Below are 14,067 nucleotides of genomic sequence, written 5' to 3' on the forward strand. Positions count from 1 at the left end.
CTGGGGAGCCCTGGGCAGTGGGGCCCAAAGACCTGGGTCCAGGCCTGGCCCGGGCCGGCCCCCTCCCCTCCCGGCCCTCACCTTCCTGGCTGCGGGTCACTGCAGGCTTGGGGACAGTGGTGCGGGGCACAGGGCACGTGACTCAGAGCTGAGGCCGGTTTTATTGACGTGGGGACTGCGGGTCAGCACTGATGTTGGTGTTCTGACCTTTGAATCTGAGTGTGACCGTGTGTGGAAAAGGGGGCTTCGCAGGTGTGGCTAAGAGAAGGATCTGGATCTGGGGGATTGTCCTGGATCACCTGGCAGACCCTGGGTGTCACCACAATTGTCCCTTAGAAGGGGGGTGGTTAGAGAGAGATGAGACCACGCGTGTCGTGCTCCCCGCCCCCTCCCCCGGGCCTTGGCCTCGTTACCTCCGTGGTTTGACCACGTGAGGTTCATTCACCCTTGGGAAGCGTGGAGCCCGAGCCCCGGTTTCCCCGTGTGTAGCATCTGTGGCTTCCTGTGGCCCGACGGGGAGTGTTTGAAGTATCCCCATGGGCCATGGGCGGGCGGGTCCTGCCCATCTTCTCAGGAGGAGAGGGCATGAGGTGGGACACTGGTCCCAGCCTTGGGCAGCCACAGGACTGACCCCGGAGTCCCTGCCCGGATGTCCGCTGCCCTGAGAGGCAGTGGCCGCGGGCTGTGGCTCCGGCTGTGTCAATGGGGGAACTGAGGCCCGGAAGCAGCCTGGACCACGTTGTAGGCAGTGTGGCTTCTTTGTGTGGCTGCCTCTACACCCACGGGGCCTGGGGGCGGGGGTGGGGTGGGGTGGGCACCTCCCTCCTTGGGGGACCTCACCTGCCCTGGTTTCTCTCGGCCGAGCCGGGCAGCGAGGCCCTGGGACTCACGGGGCTTCAGGGTGTGGGCCAGGGGCAAGTGAGCTCTGTGCCTGAGGGACAGTCAGGCCAGCCAGGCACTCACTCTGCCAGCCAGGGTTCGCTTGTGTCCCCCTGAGATCGAAAGCTTCCTGAGGTGGGGGCCCAGGGTCTCAGTCACCACACAAGGGATGCCCTCAGGTCCCGGCAGGGAGGCATGGCTACATCTGTTAAAGGGCTTCCCTGGGGACTGGGCGGGCCTGGACGCCCTTCCAAGCTGGCAGGCGAGTCCGCAGTTGGGCAGAGTGGATGGTGGGCGTGCAGAGTCCTGGGGGGTGGCACCGGGTATACGGACTGGGGAGGCTTGATGCGGCCTTGGGCCCTGGGGCGCTGGTGTCTCCCATCCCGGGAGGCCCCAGGCCAAACGAGGTCCGCGGCTACCGGGGCCCTGCTGGGAGCCACTGCAGGACTCAGGGCTGCGTTCAGACTGTGCTTCGGGTCCAGCGTCCTGGTGGGGGCTGGTGTGAGCCAGGCTGTACCCCGCAGAGAGGAAGGCGGGGCGCAGAGGAAGGGCCAGCATGGGAGGGACGGAGGAGGGAGCTGGGACTCGATGGAGGCGCACCTGAGGAGGTGCGGGCTAAGTACCTGCTGTGCGCCAGGCCCGGTCCCCAGCATGGGGGTGTGGCGGGGGTGGCACCCCACAGCCCTCCTCTGGGGGCTCGTGGTCTTGGGGGTGGACGATGCAGAAGGGGACAAACAGGTCCCAGGCCCGGCGGTGATATGTGAGCATGAAGGACACAGGTGGAGGCACGTGGGGGTGAGTGTTGGGTCCCGTTTGCGGGTGAGGGTGTGGAGCTTGCAGGTGAGGCACCGGCAGGTGCAAAGGCCCCGAGGCAGGTGGGGGGCGGGGCATGCTGGGAAGGAGCTGGGGTCAGGGTCACCGTGGTGTCATGCGGGGGTGATGTTGAGGGCTCAGTCAGTGGCCGGGCAGGGTGGACTCTGGGGCCCAGGGTGGAGGCAAGCACTGTGGTCAGGACAAGAGACAAGGCTGACGAAGGGGCAGAGTGCAGAGGGGTGGCTGGGACACGGCTCTGTGGGTCCAGCTGACCCAGCCTGTGTGAGGCACCAGGAGAGAGGTGGAGACGAGAGCTGTTAGAGGGAACCCCGAGAGCTGCGGGAGAGCAGCCGGGTCTTGGGGTGGGCTCCCCAGGCAGGGAGGAGCATCTGGGCGGCCCGGGTCCTGTCTCCTCCAGGAAATGTGGGGTGTGGGGGGAGTGGGCTGTGTCGGGCAGCCTGTTCTCAGCGGACTCTGAGGGGCCAGGAGGGAAGGTGAGCTGGAGTGGGGAGGAGTGGGGCAGTGGGGGAGATGCAGTGGGCTTCCTAGTGGGCACAGGGCAGGCGTGTGGGGATGGGGGGTGAAAAACAACTGCGGACAGCAGGATCTCGGTGGGGAGAGGGCCAGGGCTCCGTGTCGTGGGCCCAGAGAGCTGTCTCCACATCTGCACCCCCGGGGCCATGCGAGGACCCACCTGGAGAGAGTGCTTGGAGCCCCCGGATGACCCCGCTAGAGTTGTCCTCTTCCCAGGCAGGAGGAGGGCTGGGGGCTCGGCCTGGTCTCATCCAGGGATGTGGAGGGAAGGGCCCGAGGGTCTGCCTTCAGGAAGCCTTACTGGTTCGGGTGTGATCAGAGCAGCCCGTCTGTGCAGGGATGGGATGGGAGGGGGGCTGAGCCTGGGAGCTGGCCCCCGGGGCAGGGGCTGCTGCCTTCCCTTTGTTCAGCTCCGTGGGCTCCACCTCTGGCCTCCCCACACCCCCACCCCCGGGATGGGGAGGGGAAAGCAGGCGTCAGAGCAGCCTCCCGCCTGGGAGCCCAGGCTCTGGTGACACCCCATTAGCGGCTGCAGGAGACGGCCAGCTCCTGGCACCTGTGCTGCAACCCCTGAGCCTGGTGTCGAGCGCGCTGCCCTGGTTGTCGGGACGGCCACAGAGCCCTGCGGCCTTCACCACTACGTGCAGGTGCAGGACGTTCCCCTCCCCCAAAGGAGGCCCCTCCGCCCCGGAGGTCACCAGGCTGCTCTCTGCTCTGTGGATTTCTGTCCTGGACACCTTAGAGACAGGTGGTGGGCAGGGTCTGGTTCTCGGCGTGGGGTCCCAAGGCCCATCCCGCCGTAGCCTGGGTCAGAGCTCATCCCTTCGAGGCCGGGTGACGTCACATGCCTTTGGCTGTGCCACACTTTGCACACTGTTCACGGTCGGCGGTCAGGGTTGGTGGCCCTTGGAACCCTCAGACCCGGGGAGGGAAGGGCCTGCTCCCCGGGCCTGGGCCGTGTCTGAGCGGGGAGGGGTGGGCATCCTGGCGCGGGCGCTGACTGCGTGTCCTCCTGTCCCGCAGCTTCCTCATTGTTCTGGCCTGCCTCATCTTCAGCGTGCTGTCCACCATTGAGCAGTATGTCGCCCTGGCCACGGGGACCCTCTTCTGGATGGTACGTAGCTGCGTGAGGGGCCCTGCACTCTCATGCCCCAGGCGTGTGGACCAGGGGGTGAAGCCAGCTGCTCCTGGCCTCTCCCACCCACAAAACATCCCTCTGCTGGAGCCCCCCTGCTGGTTGGCTCTACAGGTTCACCCTGATACTGGGGGACTAGAGGTGTGGGGACGCCCTACCCTGGCACCCTCACCTGCCAGGATGTGGCCGTCAGGCTGAGAAGGCCAAAGAATGGGAGGACCCCGGGGCCTGGTGGTCTGGGAGAGCTTCCTGGAGGAGGGGGCTTCTGAGCTGGGCCAGGAAGGAAGGACAGGAGGACGTGGGCACAAGGAGCCGAGGTTGTGGTCTGCTTGGCCTGCGCTGTGGCCCCGGGTCTGGCTGGTACTCGGACCCTGCAGGTGTCTCAGCCCCTGCCCCAGCCTCTGGCCAGGTTGCCTCCAGCCCTGGCCAACTGATGGCTGCAAGCTTGGGTCCCCAAGTCCTCGTAACGTGGCCTTGAGGCCGTGCCTGTTTTAGTTGCATGCCGTCGGCTCCACTTTCCCTTTGATGTTTCTGGATTTTGGTTCACAGGAGTTTCCCCCTCTCAGGTTATAGAGAAACAGCCACAGCTGCCTCAAGCACTCATCCGGGTTAGTCGTGTGGTTTTAAACTGTTGACGGCAGTGGGCACATCCCGGCGTGAAGATCAGGTTCACTCTCGCTCTGTCCCTCTCGTCTGCCCCCTCCCAGCACCGCTTACTCCAAAGTGTGTCTTTGCTCCCCAATTTGAGGAGCCATTTTTGTTGTGAACCAGATGTCCAGATGCCAGCGGCTCTGCTCTGGGATCTCCCTGCTCTGTCCACGGCTGCTTGTCCGTGCATCTGTCCCACAGCCATGCTGCTTTGCTGATGTCTGCACTAAAATCTGTTTTACCACGTGGTTAATATCGGTGCCCAGCTCTTCTCTTTCAGGGGCAGTTCTTTCCTGTTTGTTTGTTCTCCCCAGTGACCTTCACAATCAGCTTGTCTGCCTCCCAGAAAAAATCCGATGGTGTTTGATGAATGAATCTGGGGAGACCGACATCTCTCTGGGGTGGGATCTTTCTGTCCATGGTCAAGCCGTGTCTGTTTTATCCAGGAGGGTTTTATGGTTTCGTAATGTGGGTTTTAGACCGTTGTTGTTATTATTTTTAATATAATAATGGCTGTTGTTGTTAGTTGCCGTCACAGATGGGAGCTTCTCTTCCATTATGTTTCCTGGAGGCTATTTTGGTGTCTCGGAAAAGCCTTTGCTCTTATCACTTGTACAGCCTGTGACGGCCTCTGTTTTGTTATTGTTTGCGGGAGTTTCTCCTCTGGTCCTTTAGAGTTTTCTGAATTTGGAATTGCCGCTGCTTGGTTTGGTTTAGCGTGCTGTTCAGGTGTGGAGACTGGCATCTGTCAGTCACTCCGCTTACCGGGCCAGGGGTAAGGGGGCTCCCTGTGCTTCCTCTGAAGGAATGTGCCAGCCCGGGCAGAGAGGTGGGCGGGGGGGTCCTTCAAGTCCAATGAGAGGACATGATTCTAAAGTGATGGTGTTGACTTTCGGGTGTCTTTCCTGCCTCTGTGGAGGTGTCGGCGGATGTCCTTGCTTTCCCGGGATAACTGTCCCGGCATTTTGTTTCTACTGTCCTATTGGGTTATACTTTCTCATATAAAGGTAGGGACTTGTTTGAAAAGTAGGACGGCCGCCATCCCAGCAAGACGGATGGCCTTTTGGGGTCATGGAGCCTTCCCCCGTTCGCCTGGTCCTGAGGACCTATGGAAGTAACCCCGGTGCCAGCCAGGTCCGTGCCAAGGCCCCAGAGGCCGCAGCTCCTTGCAGAAGTGCACTCGGGCATATGGTGGCTGCTATTGGCCTGCAGAGAAAGGTCCCCAAACCCCTGCTCTGGGCAGGCCCTGGGGCAGGCCAGGGGTCATCTCCCTCTGGGTGAGTGGTGAGCCGGAGATGCTTCTCTCTGCTGTGAGCATCCCGGGTGCCCTGGCCGGCCGTGTGTCTGCTTCCCAGGCTGGGGACTGTCCTTCCCTCTGGCCGGCCTCCTTCCCACCTCCCAGACGGCAGGGGAGGAGCTGTGGGGGGCAGGGAGAGAGTGGAGAAAGTTGGGGGGTGTCTCTGGCGTTTTGGGTTATCACAGGGTGATTTGAGCCCCTGCCCAGACCGCACAAAGCACGTCTGCTCTGCGAGTTGCTCCTGGGGTCTCCTCGCGGCCAAGGTAACTGAGGGTTCAAGAGGCAGTGGCTGGAAAGGGCCAGGAAGACCTTGCTGGGCTGGGCCCAGATTCCAAGGCTGCCGTTCTACCAAATGTAAGTGCTGGTGGTGCTGGGCCCAGGGGCCTGGTTGGCCGCTCGCCCCCTGTGTAGGTCTCCTGGGGCCGTAACAAAGTCCACAGCCCGGGTGGCTTAAACAACAGGATGTATTATCTCCTGGTCCTGGAGGCTGGAATCCCAGACCCAGGTGTGGGCAGGGCTGATCCTCCTGAGGCCTCTCTCCTCGGCGTGTAGACGGCCGTCCCCTCCCTGTGTCCTCACGGGGTCGTCCCTCTGTGTGTGTCTGTGTCCTGACCTCCTCTTCTCATAAGGACCCCAGTCCTGTGGGGTTAGGGTCACCCTAGTGACCTCATTTTACCTTCCTCACCTCTTTGAAGGCCCAGCTCCAAATACAGTCACATCCTGAGGACTTGGGGGTTACGGCTTCCACATAGGGATTTGCAGGGGACACAGTTCAGCCCTTAAGGCCCCCTGAGTGACTGGAGTCAGTTCCTCCTCTGCTGGGAGGTTTACTCTTAGGTTTTTAGCGGCTCCAACAACATTGAATTCCCCGATTGATGTAAAGCATCCCAGGGACCGCCCCTGTGTGCACCCTGCCGCCCCGGGCCCTGCATCGGCGCCGAGGGCCCAGAGTTTGGGTGCCAAATCCTTGGGCATCTCAGGCAGGGCCTCTGGGTGCAGCTGGGATGGGCCGGGTGAAGCCCGCATAGACTCTCGGCCCGGGAATCGCCACTGAAACCAGACCCTTGGTGGGGGGTCACCCCAGGACCGCCCTGGGGGTGGGGGCAGACCCTGGCGGCCTCGGGCCTCCCCTGGTCCAGCCTCCACTCTCCCCTTGGCCTGGCCGGGAGCACCTCCCTCCCCAGTCAGTGCTCTCAGGTTCAGACAGGTCTCCTCGCAGGTTTCGTGGTGCCGTCCCGGCCCCCGAGTCCCGGCAGCCCGCTGCCCGGCAGCACCCCCCCCCCCCCCCCCCCCCCGCCCCCGGCCCCGCCCGCCCACTCCCTGCTGAGCACCGATCTCCGCCCTCAGTCCCGGCATCTGTGAGGCCCGCCTGCCACCTGGTGGCCGTTCTCTGCAGTGCGGGCACCGTTCCCCTGCTGAGGATGGGGGCTCGGCCCAAGCTGGGGGTGCGGTCCTAACCCCTCGCCCTCTGGGGCCCGGGATGCGTGTGCCAGCGGTCATCCCGGAGCTCCCCTGCTCCAAGCAGAGGGCCCCCCGCTGTGGTCGCATCTCCCGTCCCCCCCCCTTTTGAGGGGAGAGACCCTGTGCCTCCTCCCTCGTCCACCCCCGTTCTCTCACATCAGCACCTTGCACGCTGCCACCCTCATGTCCCCCCAGGAGTGCTCTCCACACAGCAGCCATTGGTTGCGGGGACGACTCTCCAGAACAAAACTCTGATCGTTCTAGAAGCTCCCGGTGGCATTCAAGATCGGCTGGGCCTCTCAGGCCCCCAAATGCTGCTCACCCGGCACCGCCCGCATGTCTGTCCCACGCCCCCCCCCCCCCGCTGCTCCCCTCCGCTCTGATGCACTGTTTGCTGACCCTTGGACACTCCCGGCCGCCTCAGGGCCTTTGCACGTGCTCCGCTCGGCATGTCACAGGACCGGCTTCTCCTCCCGTCAGGCCTCGACTTGGCCGTCACTGCTTCAGTACCCCCTCCCTAACTGCCTTCTGCGCGGTCCCCGTCCCTCCTGTGGCACACCCTGCTCCTGCCCCAGCGGTCTGGGTGTGACAAGGGTCTGTGGGAGGGAGGGGGCAGTCACAGGGTCTGTCTCCTTGCTCTGTTCCCCACCCCTGAAGGCAGGGCCCCAGGGGCTGCGACCCCTCCGCAGGCCCAGAACGGTGCTTCCGGGGTTTGGATACCCCTCCTTTAAGCCCACGTGCCCAGAGCTGCCCCGGGGGGCACCTCAAGCTGCTGTGCAGTCCTGGGCCTCAGTTTCCCCATCTGCAGAACGGAGGGCTTGAGCAGCATGGCCTCAGACTTAAACTTTTGATGGCCTTGCAAGGTTTCCAAGGGTTTCCTAACTCACTGGCCTGTGGAGACAGATCCTTTGCGGTGGGTTTGAGCTGGCCGTATCCAGCTGCCACTGGAGTCATGGCCATGGGGGGTGTGGGGCGTCGGGGATACTGGGAGGAATGAGGCTGCCACGGGCCCAGCCTCCGGGGTAGATGTGAGTTATGTCCGGGGTGGGAACGGGAAGGAGGTAAGAGGTGAAGAGGGACTGGGGGAGGGGGGTGGGGGGGGGTGTCTGCGGGGATGCTGAGGGCTTCCTGGAGGAGGGGCTGCCCTGAGAGGGGAAGGAGGAGGTAAGCGGGTGCTGGGGGGTCGTGGGAACGGGCAGGGACCCTCCTGCAGCGGGCAGCCTCAGGTGGGCCGGGCAGGCGCAGCGCCCCGGAGCTCTCGGTGGAGGTGGCGGCCTGCGGGGCGGGACGGGGGTGGCCCCCAGGCGGAGGGACACCGGGTTTGGGGAGGGGGCCGCGGGGGCGGGTGTTTGCAGGCGGCCCAGGGCGGGGCTGCGGGACACCAGGTGGCGCTGTTGTCCGCGGATCGCGGGCACTGCTGGCCCCGGCCCAGAGCTCCGAGCGGAGCCAGACCGCAGCCGGGAGCCCAGGAGGGGCCGAGCGTGGGCTCCACACAGGATTCCGAGAGCAGCACGATGCTTAAATGGTGGAGAAAAAGTCATTCAAAGCTGTGTTTTCCCAGAGAGCCCATATTTCTTCCTTTCTTTTCATGCGCTCGCTTTTATGGGGCCAGAGAGCTGTTATCTCAGCTCTGTGTGAGGGAGCCCCAGGGCGGCCTCCGAGGGATTAAGCGTTCTGCTGAACCAGGGAGATTTGGGGGGCCTGAAAAAGCCATTTTGGGTGGAATCTCAACTCTGCTGCAGGGTCTGTCCCAGGGCTGTGAATGGGCCCGTTTGAGATCTGAGCCTTGTTTGTGGTTTCCCGGGGAAAAGGGCCACTGCCAGGGCTGCAGGGCCGGCTCCCAACATGGTTCCTGAATTCAGAGGAAGCCCTGGGTGTGTGTGTGTGTGTGTGTGTGTGTGTACGTACGTGTGTGTGCCTGCCTGTGTGCACGTGTGTCTGTGCATGTAGGCGTGCGGTGTGCTTGTGTGTCTGCTCATGCACATCGCCGTGCACGCACGTGTGTGTGCGTGGGTCTGTGCGTGTGTGCTCTGTGCCCGTGTTTCTGCGCGCACGCGCGCCTGTGGACGAGTTCTGGGTCTGGGTGGCTCTTCTGTGTCTCCCCCTGTCCTGCTGCTGTGGCAGAAACACTCCCCTCCCCACTCTCTGGAATAAGAGACCCAGGCTGGGCCCAGGTGAGGGGCTGGTTTTTGTCTCTGAAATCGAGGGGGTTTTTTTTTGTTTTTTTTTTCCTTCCTTTTTCAAATCCAACACAAAGAGAGAGGCACTCAAAAGCACAACACAGACACCGCGTATTCCATGCCTTCTGGTGGGGAACATACCAGGGAATTGTCCTGCGATGCTGCGGTTAAAAACCCCGTGAGCCGCGGCCCGGAGGCCTAGGGGATGAGGTCATTGCTGCGGCTTCCTCCCCGGCCCAGGCCCCTCGGCGGTGACCCAGCCCTCCCGCCGCTGGATCACCCACCCCGGGGCTCCGGCTCCCCCAGCACGGAGCGAGACTCTCCCGTCCCCTGGGCCTCAGTTTCCCAGATGCAAAACCAGGCTCCATGGGACTCTCTGGGCTCCCTTGGGCCCCTCTGCGGGCCTCACTTTTCTCAGGAACGCAGTCTAGGCTCTGTCCTCAGAACCCCCCCCCCAGCCCCCCGGCGGCCCCAGCTCACACTCAGCTCGGGCCTCTGCAGGCCCGCGTGTTCCCAGCTTCTGCTCTCTACACCCTTCACATGCCAGTAAAGACGACCACGCTAAGTCAGGGCCAGCGGCCCCCGTGGGGAGCCTGCTGCATGCACGCCCTCTGCTCTGTCCTTCACTCACACAGAGGGGATGAGACTCACAGAGCTTAAGTCACTCCTACCCAATGTCAGGGCACCAGCGGGTGGCCCAGACTTTTCATTAACAAACCCCAAGGTCTTGTTTTCTCCAAGGCCGCCTCCTCCTTGGAGTGCTCTTCTCCAGCCATCTCCTCTCTGCTTGGTGAACTCCTACACATCCCACAAAGCCCCGCTCCTGTACATTTGCTTCTGGGATGCCTTCCTGCTCACCCAGTGACATCACTGGCTTCGTCCCCCAGTGCTCTTGGAAGATGTCATCTCCCCCACTGCGGGGCCTTGAGCTCCTTGGTCTCTGTCCCCAGCACACAGGAGCTGCCCAGTGAGGACTGGTTCCCACTGCCTGGGCCTTGTCTGATGCTCTGCCTCAGAATGTAGTCCACCCTTTCCCTGCACCCTGGTAGGGGTGTCCTCGCCTGCGTTTGTTCAGCCAGCAAGTGTTTCTCGTGCACCCACTAACATGCCAGGGTCTGTGTGCAAATAGCAGGGATTCTCAGGGGCAGGACACGGGCTTCATGTCTGCGTCCCCAGGGCCCTCCCCGTGGGCCCTGTGTAAGAGGGGGCCAGCGCCGAAGCGTGGGGAGGGACTGACACCCTGCTCCCGGGAGCCGGAAGGCGGTGGCGGTGCCCTTCTGCGAGCACACGTGTGTGTGCGTGTGGACACGCATGTCCCGCCAGGCCAGGGTTGGGCCTTGGCCTGGCTCAGGTGTCCCACTTGTCCCTCTATAGGGTGGGGGTCTTGGCTGCCTCATGGGCAGAGACTTTCCGTGGGCACAGCAGAGCCTCTTGGGTTTGGGGCAGAAACACTGAAAGCTAAGGGACAGCCCCGCACCGCAGTCTGCATTCCAGATATTTCTGCCCAGCGGAGCTGGCTGAAGTGTCCCGGGGTCTGACTGTGCAGCCTGGGGGTGTGGAGCGGCCTGCGGGTCCAGGCCACAGGGGCCCCCTCGCTCGTGCCTCTGAGGCCCTGCCCGGTGCCGACCCAGGGAGACGGGACAGAGGGACACTGGCCTTGGGGCGGGGGGAGGGGGTGAGCTGGGGGTCGGGGTCCGGGCTGCTCCTCGGGCAGGTGAGGAAGGGCCCCACCCTGGACAGTGCGTGTCTGGGGAGAGGCAGACTACTGTGTTTGTCCACCCCGTGCCAGGTGGGGTGGGCAAGACCCAGGTAGCGCCTGCACTTCCCTGGGTCTGGGTCACCCCTGATGTCCCCATGTGAGTCCGTGAACAGAAGCTTAAGGGCCGCCAAGCAGAATTTGAAGCTGCTGCCCTCAAGGGGTCTCGGCTAATTCTCTAGAGCCCCTTTGCCACTTGGTGGGGACCCCTGAGAACGAGAACCCCGACCCCCGGGATTCTGTGGACATTGGCCTGAGCCCCCTCTAAAGCCCCCTAAACCAGGGGCCCGGCGCCTCTGCTCCCTGTGACGGGCCCCTCACTTCCTCTCGTGTCTCCAGGGCATTTCTCCACCACCGCCCCCATCCACACTCGAGTGTCATTGCTTCTCCCAGCGCCTGTGGCCTTTTTTCCTCATTGTGTGTGGTTGTGGGTTTTTGGCTTCCTCAGCCTGGAGTGGCCTGGACCCTCCCTTTGGGGTCTCCCTCCTGGGCTTGCAGGGCCGAGTGCCACTGTCCCTACCTTATAAGGGGGACGGTCCCCCAGCCCCAAGGGCATCTGAGCAGGAAGAGGCCGAGGGCTCGAGGCTCGCGGGGCCCTCTCTGGGGCCCAGGGTGGTGACTCGGGCTGTCCCCACCTCCGGGGCCATCATTTATGCCCGCCAGGGTCCCCGTCCCCAGGGCTGGCTGCGTTCCTGGCCTGGAGGCAGCTGCTCCTGAGGGGACAGCTGACATTCCTTCTTGCGGGGTCTGCGCTCAGCCGAGAGCCGTGAAAACGGGAACCCTCAGCTGTAACCGGAAACTTCCGCGGGCTCACGGGCCCTGTGGGTGGAGAGGTCCTAGGGCAACTTGCGCTCGCTAACAAAGGCGCCCTCTGTGAAGCCCACGCTCCGTCCCGGGCCAGGACGGTCCTGTCCATCAAGTCGATTCAGAACCAGGGGAGGGGGGCCTGGGCAGGAGGTGGAGGGAACTGCAAAGTGTTTGAAACTTTCCCGAAAAACACGTAACCCGATCCGGCACGAGTGGCCTGAATCAGGTCACGCCCTGGGGCCGCCGGGCAGTTTTACGCCCTGAGCCCTTGCAGGGGAGGACCGGGCCCCACCTGGGGTTGAGGGATGGGGCGGGGGCGAGGGGGGCACGGGGACGTCCACCTGCAGCCCCTGGTCCCCCCAGAAGCAGGGCACCTCCTCCAGATCACTTCCCCTGGGCCCCCAGAGTTTCCTCCTGAAGGAAAGCAGGGCGGTGGGGCGGGTGCTCTCGGGTCCCGGGGAGACTCTGCGAGGTCAAGTGGAGGCCCTGGGGCCCGAGACCAGCCAGGGCCCGGCCCGCAGGGCTCCCCCCCACCCCCGGCTGTGTGAACCACCGGGTCTGGGTCTGTTTGTTTCTACAGTGTTTCCTGTTTTCAGGCTGTAAAGCTCTGTGCTGTGAGGTGGGTGCCGGCGTCTTAGCTGCCTTCCGGGGTGTCTTTGCCGGGAGCCTGCTGACAGCCCCTGGCCGGCACCCCGTCCGCCCTGGGCTCTGGGAGCGTCTCCTAGGCTCCCCCCTTGGGGAAGCCCGTCCCGCTGGGTCCAGGGGCCCCGGGAGGGAGGAACGACCATCCTGCTGGCGGAGGCTGCTGGGCCGGCCTCCGCTCCCTCGGGCAGAAGGAGACGGGGGAGCCCACGGCCTCTCCTGGCACCCGCGATGCGTGTGCGTGCGTATTTGTGTGTCCGCGTGTGTGCGTGTGTTTGGTGGTCTCCACGGCTTTCTCTCCAAAGCGGCCAGGTGTCTGGGTGGTCTCATCCTGCAGCCCCCCCGTACCCCCTCTTTTCTTCACCCTTTTCCGAGGTTGTGGAGACTCAGCCCCAGGCTGGTAACCAGAGTCAGTCGGAGCTGCCCCCGGTTGGGGTGCAGGGGGCTGGGGACCAGCGGGGGCGTCGGGGTCTGGTCAGACGGGGAGCTTGGCCTCCCGTGTCGGCAGGAGGGCCTTTTGGGCCAGGCGTCCCTCTTGCCCGTCTGGAAGGCGTCAACCGTCCAGGAAGGGGGTCTTCACCTGCACCATCAGCCGCCCCCCGGGGGGAGGGTCCTGCACCGCGCTCTGCCCCCCGCGGTGTGGGTCTGGCCTGGGCGGAGATGGGGGGACTGCTCCGTGTTTTCCGTCCCGCCTCGCCCGCCAGAACGTGAGGGTCCAGGACCAAAGTCGGACGTTGGGGTGCGGGCGCCTGCTGCGGCCCGCGGGCCCCTCCACTGGGGATTTGGTGGGATTAGAGTGTGCCGTCCTTGGGACAGGTGTTTCCTTTATGCTCTGCCCGGGGGCTGCAGAGAAGCGCGTCTTTAAGTGCCACATTCAGTGGGGTCTCCGGCTTGGGGTAGCTGGAGGGCCGGGTTTTGTCAGGGCTTGTTTTTGCATCTGACCCTGACCAGCTGGAGTGCCTTGTTTTAAGCGCGGGGTAACAGCTGACATAACATGACGGGCATCAGGCTGAACAGGCAGCCGTGTCGCCGGGCGCGGGCGGGGGCCTGGCACCGGCGCTCCACGTGGGGGCTGCCCTGGGGAAGTCGTCAGGGATAATGGGATGAGCCCGGCGGGGCCTCGTGGCCGTGGGGTGCACGGCGCGGTGGGGTCTGCCAGCTGTCACCCCCGGGCGGGGGCTGGGGGCTTGCAGGTGCCAGAATGATCGCCCCAGGAGCCTGCATTCAGATGGGCTATAATCGTGTCCTCTGCTTCCCCAGGTCACGGAGAATGGGAACCAGAGGCCCCGGCTGTGCGCCCATTGAAGTGTGCCATTGTGCGACTTCACGGGTGGGGGGAGGGGGCTGGTGCAGCCCTGCGGGGTCGGGGGGCCGCTGCCCGTGCACCTTGCCCACCCACCCCACCCCCCGCCCCCGATCCCTGACTCACTAAACGGTCCTCAGAGCCAGGGTTAGGGGGCGGGAGCGGCTGCTCTTTGCGCATTTTCCGTCTCCCAGCTATGTGTGGGTCAGGCACACCGGGTGGGGTGAGTGGAAGGCGGAGCTGTGGAGGCCCCTGGGGCGGGCGGCTGCTGGCAGCCCTCTCCTGTGACCGGGCAGGAGATGCCCCCGACCGGGGCCAGTCCCATGTGCCCAGTGGACTGCCTGTCAGCTTCTTCTGGGCCCCTGGGCGGCAGCCCCAGCTGGGCTCAGGAGGCCTTGATGACGCCCGTGAGCGCAGAGGGGGCCCAGGGAAGCCCTCAAGCCTCCGCAGGGTCGTGGGAATCGGGGGCCACGCTCCCCCGCTCACACGCGTGGGTCTGCAGGCGCCGATCCCCCGGGGCCTCTGGCTGCCCCGGAAGGCGAGTCCGGGCCTCAGGCCTTGGCAGTCTCACTTCCCCTTGGCTGGCGGCTGCGAGACAGACACCCCCGGCCC

General features: G+C 64.3%; 1 protein-coding gene across 3 annotated transcripts in view; it reads left to right on the forward strand.

Moving 5' to 3' along the window:
* KCNQ1 (potassium voltage-gated channel subfamily Q member 1) overlaps nt 1-14,067 on the forward strand; it is a 349,770-nt gene that overhangs the window by 52,175 nt on the left and 283,528 nt on the right. For all 3 annotated transcript variants that reach the window (XM_022591072.2, XM_022591073.3, XM_022591080.3), the window contains exon 2: nt 3,250-3,340. In XM_022591072.2, coding sequence (XP_022446780.1) covers nt 3,250-3,340 — 91 coding nt within the window. The remainder of the gene's footprint in view (nt 1-3,249; nt 3,341-14,067) is intronic.

This window comes from Delphinapterus leucas, chromosome 7, assembly GCF_059928025.1.
Source record: "Delphinapterus leucas isolate spDelLeu-1000000601 "Yukka" chromosome 7, BTC_Dleu_Yukka2, whole genome shotgun sequence".
In the NCBI taxonomy this organism is placed as follows: domain Eukaryota; kingdom Metazoa; phylum Chordata; class Mammalia; order Artiodactyla; family Monodontidae; genus Delphinapterus; species Delphinapterus leucas.